Source organism: Marmota monax, unplaced genomic scaffold (assembly GCF_021218885.2).
Source record: "Marmota monax isolate L192 unplaced genomic scaffold, Marmota_monax_Labrador192_F-V1.1 WCK01_AAM20220418_F8-fsc00226, whole genome shotgun sequence".
Taxonomy (NCBI): domain Eukaryota; kingdom Metazoa; phylum Chordata; class Mammalia; order Rodentia; family Sciuridae; genus Marmota; species Marmota monax.
This window is the reverse complement of record NW_026693142.1, coordinates 571,644-585,439: the sequence shown is the minus strand read 5'-3', so window position 1 is coordinate 585,439 and position 13,796 is coordinate 571,644. Positions and strand designations below refer to the sequence as shown.

The 13,796-nt window shown below is 55.5% G+C and overlaps 1 protein-coding gene across 4 annotated transcripts in view; it reads right to left on the bottom strand.

Moving 5' to 3' along the window:
• Dpp6 (dipeptidyl peptidase like 6) overlaps positions 1-13,796 on the bottom strand; it is a 734,784-nt gene that overhangs the window by 155,898 nt on the left and 565,090 nt on the right. For all 4 annotated transcript variants that reach the window (XM_046455142.2, XM_046455141.2, XM_046455143.2 and 1 more), the window contains exon 7: positions 155-236. In XM_046455142.2, the coding sequence (XP_046311098.1) occupies positions 155-236 (82 nt within the window). The remainder of the gene's footprint in view (positions 1-154; positions 237-13,796) is intronic.

The window sequence follows — 13,796 nt, the reverse complement described above, 5'->3', positions numbered from 1 at the left end:
AGTCCAGTTCTATGTCTATCTCCCACTCGGACACGGCCTGTGCCCCAAGCCCAGCTGGACTCGCACACTCACTCACACGCCAGCCACGTGCAGTCATCCGCTCGCCCTGGAACACCCCATCAGGATCAAACGTGCTACTGCTCGCGACTCTTACCAGCTGCTGGCCTTTGGGACCCCATCCTGCATACTGAAGCTTCGCGTTGCTCACCTCCGGAGGGTCCAGACTCTGAGGATCTCTGGAGACACAGACAGACAGAAACACAGACAAACAGTGGGAACCAGGAGTTTAAGATGCCTTGGTTTTCACCCTCCAGCTCCTCCTCCTCCCCCTCCCGCGGCGCGGACTCCAGGAGCTTCCTCTGCGTCGCAGATGCCATGTCTTGCCCCCGCCCCGAGGCAGCTTCAGCTGCACACATTTACACGGCGGTGACAGGTCACCCTCCTTCAACCCAAATCTAAATATCCACCCAGAGAAGACATGCAGAGAGGTCTACAGACCAGTTTTTAAAATACCCAGGATGTCAAGGCCAAGCCCGGACACACACAGCCCCGTGTGTCGCTCCCAGCCACACTGTCGCCTCGGGCCCTCCTGACGGCCGTCCTTCCTAAGCACAATTCCAGGTCATTCTGACTGTCTAAAAACAGCGTCTCAGGACGGGGCGTTCTGGGTGGAACTCTCAGAGAGGGAGAGGGGGGACAGAGGCAGGGGAGAGAAGGGGGACCGGAAGGTTTTGCCCTATCAAACATCATTAAAATGTTTCATTCTTCATTCACTGATATGCAAAATACCATGACAACAGAGTCTTCTCTGTCCTTAAAGGTCATGATGAATGTAGGTTATGGGAAATTTTAAAAAAACAAACAATCCCTAATAACATTGCAAGTATTCAGCATCTCGGTGCTTTTTCTATCGACTGCTGCCTTCAACATGCGGAAAAGACGACTTCTGCATCTGCTCTGGATGACGTGGGAGGAGTGGCACCGGCTCCCGCTGCACCAGCAGGCGCGCAGTGGGCGCTCTACCTTGACATCGCATTTCCTAAGCCGAAGCTGGGGCTGTGACTGCGCTCATTCATCCCCAGAGAAAATGGTGGAATGGTCTTTGAGAAAAGAGGATGCTGGGTGTTAGGGGCTGTGTGAACAAAGGATGAGGCAAGAGGGGAAGGAAGGTAAAGCAGGTAAGGAAGGGGCAGGAATCAGGAGAGAACTCTGAACGCACTGCGGACCAACGTACAGAACAAAACAAAGAAACACGTGAACAAAAACCACGCAGGAGGCAAAGTCTTGGGAATGTGGGTCTGTGCTGCTCCAGGGCAGTTTTCCCTGGGTTCCTGGGCTTGGAGGGGTCCCAGATAAGGGGAGGCACCTGGCCAAGTGGCCCTCGGGCACCTGGCAGAGGGGCTGGACACTGCAGGTTGCAGATAGATTACTAAAAACCCTGACTTTTCTGTGCTTCAAATGTCTTTTTCATAAACGTGGGGGACATCCTGGGAGCTTGGTGTAGAGGAGCTATTTCTAAGGGTGATTCAGAACCTAGAGGCAAGACAGACTGATGGGTCTGACTATATGAAACACTGAACATTTTGCATGGAAAAAAACATCTTAAACAAGAGCAGACTGATGCGCTGGGAATGTTCATAGCACATGCCAAAAGTCACTAATGCCCCAAATACTTAGAGGTCTCCAAGGGGGCCTCTAAAAATGGAGGACACAAAAGGCAAACATGATAAAAATCTGAGAACAAAACAGGAACACACAATCCACAAAAAAGAAAGAAAAATGGCCGTCAAACATGAAGAAGCACCCATAGAATTAGAGAAGCAGAAATCAAACCATATATTTCTCCCCTATAAGACTGGCCAGAGAAAGAGGGGCACAGAGAAGAATGTCACATGGTGCTGTCGAGGCTGCAGGGGAACAGGCTCTCTCATAACTTGTGGCTCACAGGGTTGGTGAGCTCGTGTTGGAGGGAAACCTCGCAATGTTAGTAAAATACACTCGCACAGGACACATCCAGGAGGGTACACCTCCAACAGCACAAGAGCACAGAGAGTTATGGTCATCCAACTTCATTTTTCTTTATAAACATTGGAAACAATATGTGGTTGGATAAACTACACAGCATCCTTCTCTCTTAGGGAGTACTAAGGCAGCAGGAGGGTGGCAGAGAGCAGAGGCTGGGAGGGTGGGTCCGACAGAGGGTGACCCAACACTGTACAGAAGGTTTCCTGCAAAACCACGCTGAAGGGCCCCGGCAGCAACGGCTGGCCACGGGCCACTCGGGGAGGTGGATCTTGACGGGACACCGTGACACTGCAGATGAGAAGAACCGTGGATAAATCTGGAGTCAAGGGAGCGAACGTGCTGCTCACAGGGGTGGGGTTTTCAAATCTGAAACCAAATGTCTGAACCACAGAATCCAACCACCAGGGAAACGCGGAGGCCCCGTGAACCTTCTGACCGCGGGAGGGAAACTCCAAGGGGAGGCGCAGGTTGCCCGAGTAAGAGGTATCCGGGTAAACTGATGGTGTTTAATGCACGTACAGCTAGATTCCACACACACATGTCCCTGTGTTAAGGTACACACCTGTCCCTGTGCCGCCCTCCAAGAGGCCAAGAAGCAGGCACAACTGAGCAATGAGCACCGTGGATGACCAGACCTTGGTCTCTAAACACCATCGTCCAGTACGAGGAAGCAGGCCTCTGGGCAGATGCACGGGAGGCAGGGAGGTACAGGAGGCGCTGGGCGTCTTGTGGGTCAGAAAATAAGGAGGCACTCCCAAAGGGATGGGAGAAAGAATGCCGATGCTGACCTAAGGGATTCCCAACAGCCAAGTCCAACCCTGGAAGGACAGTGACCTTCACAGTAGGGGCCTGAACTCGGAGCAGGCATCCAGCATTCACTCCAACCTGGACAAGTGGCCACGTCAGCCATGGGCAGGAGAGCACCCTCCTCCTGTATGTGAGTGAGCGCGAGGGGCGATGGAAACCCAGTCCCTCCCGCTACCAGCACAGAGGCCGGGCCCTGGTGGAGGCTGGAATCAGAGGTTGGCTCCGTCTCAGCCCTTCCCCAAGACCCCTGGCAACTGCAAGGCAGGAATGATCCCACGAGCAAGCCACCAGGAGCCAAGCCGCTGTCACGGGACACCCTGGGAAGGACAGAGAGTCGCTGACCCGAACACAACCTCCCTCCACACACGGGAAACACCTGAAAACCCAGACTGAGGGACACTCTTCAAAGTGACTGACCAGTTCTCTCTGAAAGTCATGGGGTCCTGGAGGACCAGGAGGACGGGGGGGGGGCGCGGCTTGGGGCCCAGGGGGCAGATGGTGTGAGGGCCATGGGGTCCTGGGACAGGGAGAGGAGCCTGGCGGAGGTGGGAGGGTGGCCCGAGGTCGGCCGAGGGACAGGAGCACTGCGGATTTCCCCCTGGGGTCCCTGCTCTGAGGTGAGGAGGGTGCCCTGGGGGAACAAGCCATCTCCACACCCTGAGTGCAGCCTTTTTTAAAGTCTAAAAGAATTATTCAGAGTAAAAAGTCGAATAATGTCCCCACCTTCTGTCTGGCTGGCTCTAAGGCCTGTCATGGAGAGGGGTGAAGAGTCGGTCACCTCCCTCTCGACACCCCACCATCTTGGCATCAGAAGTGACCACATAAGTGCTCCCTCCACCTCTGGCACAGCGTGGGCACTGGACACCCGCCTCTGAATACACGAGCCACCTGGGGCGAGGGCGGCTCTCAGCAAGGTCCAGAGGCCAGCCCGGCCCACCTCGGCCTGGGCTTCCGTGGGGTTTCCAGGCCCCGAGGGCAGAGGAGGCAGCAGGCCACGGCTGGACCCTGCTGCCACCACTTTGTCACACTGGTTCTCCTGGGCGTCTGCGATGAGCAGGGGGCTCACGGTCACTCACCCTGACCCGCGGAGGCTCCCTCCTGGGAACTGGCATCTGAGTGGCAGAGAGCCTCAGGGCCTGCAGGGCCGGCCTCACACTGCGGTGGGCAGGTGTCCCAGCCCTGCTGCCGCTCGCCCCGAGGAATTCAGCCGTGAAAACAGGGCTTCAGTCCCTGTGTCGGGGATCAGAGGGGGCGGGCTGGGGTCCCACCGGATCGTGTCCTGTGCATTTAGTCTCAGGAAGGAAAGCCTGTGGGAGGGACGGCTGCCAGTCCTCTGCTTGTCCCAGAGGGTGCTACCCAGGCAGGCCCTGCTCTGCGCCCCTTGGGTGGCCCCAGTGGCCACGGCAGGAGCCTGAGGGTCCCAGGGCCATCACCGCTTCCCTTTGTGGTGGCCACATGGGCCCCCTCCCAGCTTCCCCCTCCACGGCCTCACCTCAGCCAACCTCTGCAGGCGCCCAGCCCGGGCTTCCCGAGGACCCGCTGCCAGGCCCTGCTTTGCTCGCTCTCCCACACTGTGCTGCCCATCCTTCCTCCTGGCCCCTCTCTGTCCAAGCTGGGGCTTCCTGTCCCCAAGTGGGCCACCGTGGCCTTTCCTTTCCACTAGCCTTCTTGGGACATCTTTATTAAGTTAATAGGCTTTTGAAAAATTTTAATTATTATTATTATTATTTTTGGTACCAGGGATAGAACTCAGGGGCACTTGACCACTGAGCCACACCCCCAACCCTGTTTTGTGTTTTATTTAGAGACAGGGTCTCACTGAGTTGCTTAGCACCTCGCTTTTGCTGAGGCTGGGTTTGAACTCAGGATCCTCCTGCCTCAGCCTCCTGAGCCACTGGGATCACAGGCGTGTGCCACCGTGCCCAGCAGGCTTTATTTTTTAAAAACAGTTTTTACAGAAACTCTGAACAAAACTACGGTTTCCATGCCTCCCCTCCCCCGACCCTGGGTCTCCTGAGTCATCTTCGGGCGCCTCCGCAGTGCACCGGGGACGATGATGAGCCAGTCTGACACGGGATCGCTCAGGAGTGCCTGGTTCCCTTGGGGCGCACTCCGCCACGCACCTCCCTGGGTTTGCACAGCGTCGTGGAAAGGGCTCCCCCGCGCTCCACCTGACCTCCCTGCCCACTGGCTCCTACCAACGTGGCCTTCCCACGTGGCCACAGTCCTGCCTGCCCTACAATTGCCACCCCCTGCCTGGCCAGAGGCTTTCCTCTGTGAAGGGTTCGATCCAGGCCAGTGAGCAGCCTCTGCGGCTGGGACAGGCTCCTGGTCCCTGGGCCCCTGTGCCTCCTCACTCCTCCCCTTCCCTGAGGCCATTCTGTCACCCACACACAGAGAAACAGAATGACTCACCCCTCTATCACAGTGTCCCCATCCACCCACCTGCCCCTGCCCACCTGCTGCTCACTCAGACATTGTTTCAGAAATATGATTTATTAAATGATGAACCTCTATACTAATAGAGTCTTCTAAGTTCCTTCTGCGTAGTAGACATCGCGGGAACCGACCCAGAACAGAAGAAGGAGGATCCACAGGGATCCCCATTGTACGAGACAAGGAACGACGTCCCCGGCACCGACGACCACTGGCAGTTGGCACAGGTACCGCGAAGCCGCCCCTCCCCAGGCTGCCCGTCCTGCTCCCCTGTGAGGAAGGCACACAGGTGTTGGCGGTGAGCTTTACGGATCTGCGTCTTGTTTCCAGTGACCACGTGCTGGTCGTGAATATCAGTGGGCTGAGAGTGGTGTCTCCACACCTGGACCGTGGCACTAATCAAGTCCGCCTCCCTCACCCGGCCTCCTGCCCCTTCCAACCTCCGGCAATCACTGCTGTGTGACGTGTGACACAGAACTTCCCACGGTCCTCGTCCCCTGTGTCTGACTCACTCCACTGAACAGCCCCCCTCCATCCACTGTGCTGGAATGACAGGATTTCATTCTTCTTTATGGCTGAATAGTGCTCCCCTGGGCACACGTGACACATTTTCTGTATCCATTCCTCTGCTGACGGGTCCCTGGGCTGACCCTGCATCTTAGTTACTGTGGACAATGCTGCAGTAGACCCCGGGGGGCAGACATCCCTCTGCTGTGCTGATTTCCTGTGGAGACACAGCCCTGGTGTCTCCAGACTTGGAACCCAGTCTCCCTCCGACAAGCCCGGGCCAGCCTCCCTCGGGGACCACAGCAGCGCCCTCCAGGCAGTCCAAGCCACAGTCCATCTCCAGCACGCGCTGGGCTGTTCTGACATGCTCCGGCGTGTGTGGTGCGTGAGAGGCAGAGAGAGAGACAGAGCTCGGGCTGTGGAGGCCCTGGGCTGGTCTGTGCCCTTCCACCACTCCCCTCCCTTTTTACTTATTCACTTATTCTAAAGAGTCCATAGCAGGCTGGTGAGGGATCGCCTGTGGGTGGAGATGGATTGGTGAAAAATGACTCAGGAAGAGTGAAATGATGTGGACTCGGCATATCTCAGAATAAACATGCACTCCGTTCTGATTTTGCTTATTTGAGCAATAAACAAAGCAAGGCATACATCATGTTGAAATCTGGAGAGTGAATTAGTGCAGCAAACTCTACTCATTTATCTTCTAAGCTATTTTGAGGGATTGAAAAGCTTCCTAAAGACTACAGCTTTGGGGGGAAAATAAAGTTTAAAATTGCTTTTCTGGCTCTTAATCTTTCATGGCTAAAGGCATAGAAAGCAGCATTGCAATGTCACTATGCAAAATAGGTGCTCAATAAATACTCGGGGAACCAGTAGAGAGATGGGTGGATTATAAATAGGATCCAGTCTAATCTCCAGTTACGGATTGGTGAGGGTCAGTAACCCCTGAATTCACGCAGCTCCGAGAGGCCCATGCTACCCTTTTTTGAGGTATGTCTTAAGTGATGCATTTAAATCCTTAAGGGCAGGAAGCCCGTTGGCATGAATACTTCCCCAAGTGGCCAACAGCTGAGGCCCCGGACACGGCTAACTCCATGGCCGGTCTGTACCCTATGCTGCCCCAGAGTTCCCCTCCTCCTGCCCGGCCCGGGTGCAGGCGTAGAGCTGGGATGTCCTCACTGGAAGTGCCACGGTGGCCCCTCCCACTAGGCCCCCCTTGCCATGGCGTGCTGACCGCCACAGGCCCAGAGGCACCGGGTCCACCCAACGGTGGGCTGAGACCTCTGGAATAAACCTCTCCTCTGTTAAAGAGAGGTCATCCTCGGGGCTAGGTGCACGGCAACAGGAGGCCAACACAGAGGCCGTGGCTGCAGGCTGTGTGGTGAAGTGGACACACTGCATGGTGTGAGGAGGACGGTGAGTCAGGAGGAGGAAGGCGGAGTGAGAGAGGAGGGAGAGGAAGGGTAGGTGCAGGGCCAGGGAGGGGGCTGCACAAGTCTGGGACTCAGGGTCAGGCTCTGCCTCCCAGCCCTCTCTCCTTGGTGCCCCCTCCCAGGCCTGCTTTCTCAGAGTACACCGGTCAGCGCGGCCAGCAGCAGAACCTCCCCGCGGGCGAAAAAGCACTGGAGCTGCCCGTGCCCCTCTGACTCTCTGAGAGGAGTCCTGTGGCCTTTCTTGACTCACGTGGGCTGAGTCCCCACAGTGGCCGTTCACAAGCTCTGGACAAATCACTTAACCTCCCTGAACCTCTGTTTGCGTCTCTGTGGGGCAGGGTCACTCCTCGTCGGCTCTTGCGAGGATTAAATGAGAGTCTGACTGCTCAGCACAGCACCTGGATCCTGGAATCAGCCTGCAAGTGTCGCTGCTTTGCGGCTGCTGCTGCTGCTGCTGCTGGGCACAGGGGGTGGGGGGTGGGGGTGCTTGTGATTCGCTGTTCTAGCTCCTCCACTGTCCCTGCCCTGCCTCCTTCAAGGCACTGGGGCACCTGCCACCTCAGGAACCAGGTGGATGGACAGGGGTCCACCCCTGCCCTGGATGGGCTCCTCTGCAAGGGTGCCACAGGTCTCCTGGTGGTGAGTGGCCATGGGTGGGTCTGCTCCTCTCCTCCCAGGACTCAGAGGATCCCCCCGTGTGTCAGGGGCAGAGGGCTTGGAGCCTGGCAGTGGTGTGTGGCGGGCGGTGCTGCTCCCTGAGAAGGATGGCTGCCTCTCCCAGGGGAGTGGTCACTGCTTTCAGCCCCTCCCTTCACACTCTTGACCAATTTGCCCATGGCCAGTCTGCAGACGTCAGCTGGATGCCAGGGGAATGTGCTCACACCCTGAACTCCAGGTGCGGAAACACAAGCAGTGTGGAAACACGCGAGGCTGCACCCTGGGCCAGCTGAAGAGCAGCCCCTAGGGCTCAGGGGTGCTCTGACCACAGGGTGGCCCTGGCTCTCAGCAGGAGCTGGGGATGCAGGGCACTCGCCCGGCCAAACCTGAGGGCAGCTACAGGCGCAGGAAGGCGCTCCTGGCTCTGGACGTGGCCCTGACGACATCCCACCTCATCAAGAGCTGTGTCTGTTTTCCCGAGGACAATCATGAGGCCCTTCAAGGAATCATTTTAAAAATTTCAACTTAACTGTGCATATCGGAAAAAAAAAAAACAAAAAACAAAAAAAACAAGGCCTGAACTCAGGGATGACGAATGGGACTGAAGAAAAGTAGAGAGAAGCCAGTCCACCCCGGAGCTCTGCAGCTCAGGTAGGGGATGAAGAAACAGAGACCAGAACGGAGCTCACAGCCCAGGAGACAGCCCAGAGCGACGCTGCCAGCCACCAGGCAGCCAGCAGGACCGGGGCAGGGCTGCTCTGCGACCACGTCCTCCTCCCCACATCCTGTCCTGGGTCCTGGCACCGGCTGGCGTGCTGGCAGCTGCAGAGAAACCGTAGTGCTGCAAGATTCCACTGCCTCTCAAGATGGCGTCCTGCTCGCTGACAGCCTCTTCCTCCTCCGGCTCTGGCCTGCTGAGGCCTTTCTGTTGATCTTACCTAATTGGGACCTTGTTAGAAGAAAAGGGCCTGAGACGGTCTTGTTACCTGAGGGTGCATGAGGGTGCCCTGGGCTGAGGGCTGGCAGCTGCAGCTGCAGGGAGCTGGGAAGGCAATGCTGGCCCGGGGTCTCCTCCATGGCCAGAGTTAGTCACCTGGTCCCTTTCCTCCAGCAGCCCATCTGTAAATTGTGAAGGCTGGACCTGGAATCATGCTGAGATGATTAATGTCACTGAAGCAATTTGGAGTAAAGGCTCAGTCCTTACAGACAGGAGCCTTCCGCAGCTGTGCCAATTTGGGCGCGCGCTGACACAATGAGGCCCCTGTGGTAGGCGGAGATGGCGTCCGACTCACTTGGCCCCAGCTCCGGGTGATGCTCCAATCACTAACAGCCAACACCGTGCAGCTTAAGTGTGGCCAGTTGGAGGGGACAGTGGTACTGGGGAGCGAACTCCAGAAAAAAAGAGCAGAACTCTCACATGCGTTGACAATGCAGGTTCAAACCTGCACCTAGTGACCCCAGGACAAGGCGCTGCCCATCTAACAGGGTGAGTGTGGTCTCGCCAACCACACAGACCATTCAGAAGGGGCTCAAACCACATAAACTACACAAAAAGGGCTGGGGATCCTGGAGAATCAGAAGGGTTTTCTTTTTTTCCCAGTGATCCACAGTACCTAGGGTAGTACTGGTACTTAGTATAATACAGAATCTAGTGAAATACAGGTACTTACTGCAATCCGAAGCCTAAGGCAAAACTGGCACCTAGTACAATAATGGGGCCTAGTGCAGTACTAGTACCTAGTATAATATTGGTGTCTAGTGCCCAATGCAGTAAAGTACTTGGTGTAATATGAAGCCTAATGCAAGACTGGCAGCTAGTGGAATATTAGTATCTAGTGCAGTACAAGTAACTAGTGTAGTACAACTACCTAGTAGATATGATTACCAAGGACAGTACTTGTACCTAGTACAATACTATTACATAGCATAGTACTTATGATAAGTGCAATGCTGGGATCTCTTACAATACTGATACTAAGTGTAATACTAGTATCTTGTGCAATGCTATTACCTAGTTCAGTACTGGTAACTAGTGTAGTACTGGTGCTTAGTACAGAATAGATACCAAATGCAATATTGATGCCTAGTACTGTACTAACACCTAGTGCAATACTGGAGCCTAGTGCAATGAAGGTACCTTGTGTAATACTGGTACCTAGTGAGATACTAGTATCTAGTACAGTATTAGTGCCTTGTGCAATACTGACACCTTGTATAATACTGGTGTCTAGTATACTGCTTATACCTAATGCAATGGTGATGCTTAGTGCACTACTAATACTTAGTGCAATACTGGTGTTTAGTGCAGTACTATTATCTTATGTAGTATAGGTATCTAGTACAGTACTAGTACTTGATACATTGCTGGCTGTGTGCAATGCTGGTATGTAGTGTGGTACTAATACCCAGTGCATTACTGGTACTTAGTGTAGTATTAGTACCCAGTAGAGTACAGATACCTAGTGCTCTGCTGATACCTACCAGTATTAGGACCTGGTATGATGACAGTATGTAGTGTAATACTAGTATCTATTACAGCATGGGAATTAGGGTAATATTAGTGCCTTGTGCAGAACTAGTAATTAGTGCAGTACTAGTACCTAGTATAGCACAGGTACTTAGGAAGCTGTCAGTGTGTATGCTTCAGGGTCCTCAGAGCTCCTACAAGCATTTTAAAAGGTCCACAAAAGTTTGCCCTAGGGCAACAATGTGATGAACATGAGTTAGGAAGTACCTGACCTTCATATTAGTCAATGGGAACTTGGCTGTCTAAACCCTGTGTTTATAAAAAGGTTAACTCCCAGAACTTCTGTCCCCTCCATCCCCCTGGGCAGGTGTGTGCCGGCTTCCTTTTGTGATGTAGAAAAGACATACAGGGTTAAACACATCCCTCGTCTGGACAAGACTCTGGCCTCTTCTGATCCAAGGGCTCTGGACACGGCGGCACCTGCAGGCCAATGCTGCTCCTGTGTGACTGACACCCTGGCAACTCTGCCATCATCCCCTCAAGGGAGCCCTGGGTTTTCTGCCCTTGTCCGGGAAGTAGGCCTTCTCCGTGAGGACAGGCATAGCTGTCCGCTCCTGAGCTTCCACAGCAGGTGTCTGTAGAGGTACCTGTTGGTTCAATATGCAGCTGGGACCCTGCACTGTGCAAGCCACTGGCCTCCCAGGGAGGCCCAGCAGCACCTACCATCTCTTTCATGGTGGTGAAGATATAAGGAAAGTTGGATGAAGAAGTCAGAAAAAATTATCATGCCCCTCCAAGAATGGCTGCTTCCTGACTGTAGCCAGCCTGAGCTGCAGACCCTGATGTCCAAAGACTGCTTCCTGCTGCCTAGGCCTCTAGCCCATCCAAGTGCAGCGGCTCTGAGCCATTCCACGGGGAGGCCCTCCACTTCCTGGCTCTTGCTTCCCCGTGGCCTCGCTGCTGACTTCTCCAGCTCCGGTCTGTCATTCACGGTGTGCTGCACAGGTCATTTGTGGGGACAAAAGACAGGGGAGTCTGCAGATTGGAACTCGCCCTTGAGGCCCCAGAGGCCAGGTGGAGAAAGGAAGCCATAGGCTGGTGTTGGGGGACAATCCCGAGGCATCTCCCCCAGAAGCACATCCCAGGGCACACAAACTGCCCAGCCATGCGGTCACCACATGGAGGACAGAGGCCTGGAAACAACTCTGTGGCATGGACTGTTTGAAACTGGTCAAGGAGGTTCCTGAGTGGTGCAGCTACGTGGGACAGCATTTGTCATTAAGCACATTTACTGTATGACAACACTTCTACTTCCAGGTAGAAGGGAAGGGAAGACATAGGTCCACATTTATCCAGGAGAAGGAAAGACGTGTCCACTGCAGACACTCACCACGATCATGCTTCAGGGCCCCCAGCGGGGAACAGCCCAAATGCCAAGCAAGTGTTGGGTGAAGGGACACCTTATGTATCCGCGCAACAGAACACTCCTCAACAGCGACAAAAAGAACTCCAGACCCTCACGGCAACAGGGTGACTGTGAAAGTCAGTGTCTCATGAAGAAGCCAGATGCAGAACCCGCCCTGTGATGCTCCATTGATAGCACATTCTAGAAAGGCAAAGGGACATGGCAGAGGCACCAGGAGAGCCTCGGGGGTGGAGGGGCGTGGCATCGGGGGAGATGGGGCCCAAATCGACTGAGCTGCACATTTCAAAGTGTGGACTGTTGTAGGTAAACCGCAAGCCGCACGCTCCACACGTCTTCTCTCACCAGCTTACCACCCCCTGTCTAGAGGACAGGCCCTTCTCCGTCTTTGCAGCCCCCTCCTGCCCTCCACCAGACAGGAAGGGCTAGCGAGGGTCTTGTCACCATCCAACCTGTGCCTGGAGCACTCTGGGTGCCACCTGCTCTGTCCCCGGAACGAGGGCACAGCATCTTCACCTGGCTGGGCTGTCCAGGGTGCAGCCTGAGCACTGAGCATGCTCCTCACGGAGCTCTGTGGGGAGAGCAGCTACCCCCCCCCCGGGAAGCTGGCGGCTCTCCTGCCTGGTCTCTGATATGCCTCTAAGTTTTCATGACTTAGAATTGGCCTGTGATTCCTCCAGGCAGCAAAGCAGCCGCTGGATGGGAAAAGAACAACAAAGCAAAGCAAAGGCACGGGAAGCGTTAGACAGAGGGCTTGGAACCTGCATGTCTGCCGGCAGCACAGGTCCCCAAGAGGCAGGAATCCAAACGGTCCACCTAATGGCTGCGTCCACTAGGTGGAGCCCTGGGAAATGTGAATGTGGGCAGGCCCGGGAAAGGGGGAGATGCGCCCCTTTATGGGGAAGGCGAAGGCCCCGAGGAGCAGCTGCCTCATCTCCACAGTGTGACCTTGGCACGGCAGCGCCTGGACTGAGCTCGGCCTCTGGCAGCCTGGCCCAGGGACGCTGCCCGGCTCCCCCTGGCTGGATTGGCTACCCGCCGACAGAGGAATAGGTGAAAGATGGAAAGGGCAAGTGAGCCGTGCAGTCTGATCAAAGTGGGAGAAGCAGCCAGACTGAGGAGCGCTGTGATTTATAGAAGGGAAAGCCAGGTGACAGGTGGGCTGAAGAGTCAAGGTGCCACGGAAGCAGGGAGTTCACAGAGGCAGACGTAGGTGGGCTGAGCGGGGCGGGGTCTGGGTGACCTCCCTCCCAGCTGCTTTGGCCTGTCAGGCTTTGGGAAGGCCCTCAGGTTCCACTCTCAGCACGAGCAAGTCATTTCCCATTCAGGCAGGGGCCAAATTCAGCCTCTCGGCATCATTGAAATAGTCCAGAGCTCTGTTAATCCTAGATCCAGCACTACTTCTGCGCCCGCTGAGATGACCAGGAAATGAATGTTTCTGGAGAATTCTCAGCAGTGGCTGTTCCAAAGACAACTGCAGCCCTGGTGTCACTCAGCAAGGCAGAGGCAAGGAGGAGTGGCCCCGCTGACCAGTCCACACCACAGCCCCAGGTGGCTCAGGACACTGGCCTCCTCGGTCTTCTTCACTCAGTTGGGGTGTGTCCAGGCTCACCCCTCCTGCTGATCCATGTTGTTTAGCTACCTGCTTCACTTCCTCCAACAGACAACCAGCATTCATGAGCCCCTCCGGGTCAGGGAAGGGAGACATGAACATACCGGGAAGGCTACCCAGAGCCTGGAAGGGTGACGAGCCAGGCATGTTTTCACAGCCCCAGTCGGATGGGCTAAGGAAGTCCCCAAGGACAGGGGACGACCCCACTGGAAAGCACAGTGGAAACAGGCCCCGGGCAGGGAGCTGGTGGGTCTCACCAGTGACAGGCTCCACTTGGGACTTAAGCAGGAAAGAGCAGGACCTGCTGGGGCAGCTTCCACGTAGGTGCCGCCTGTGCCACAGCCGCGGGTGCAGCGGGCACCGTCCAAGGAATGAAGGAGAGGAGCCGTCGGGGAAAGGCCACTGCACACACTCCTGGACCTCCTGAGA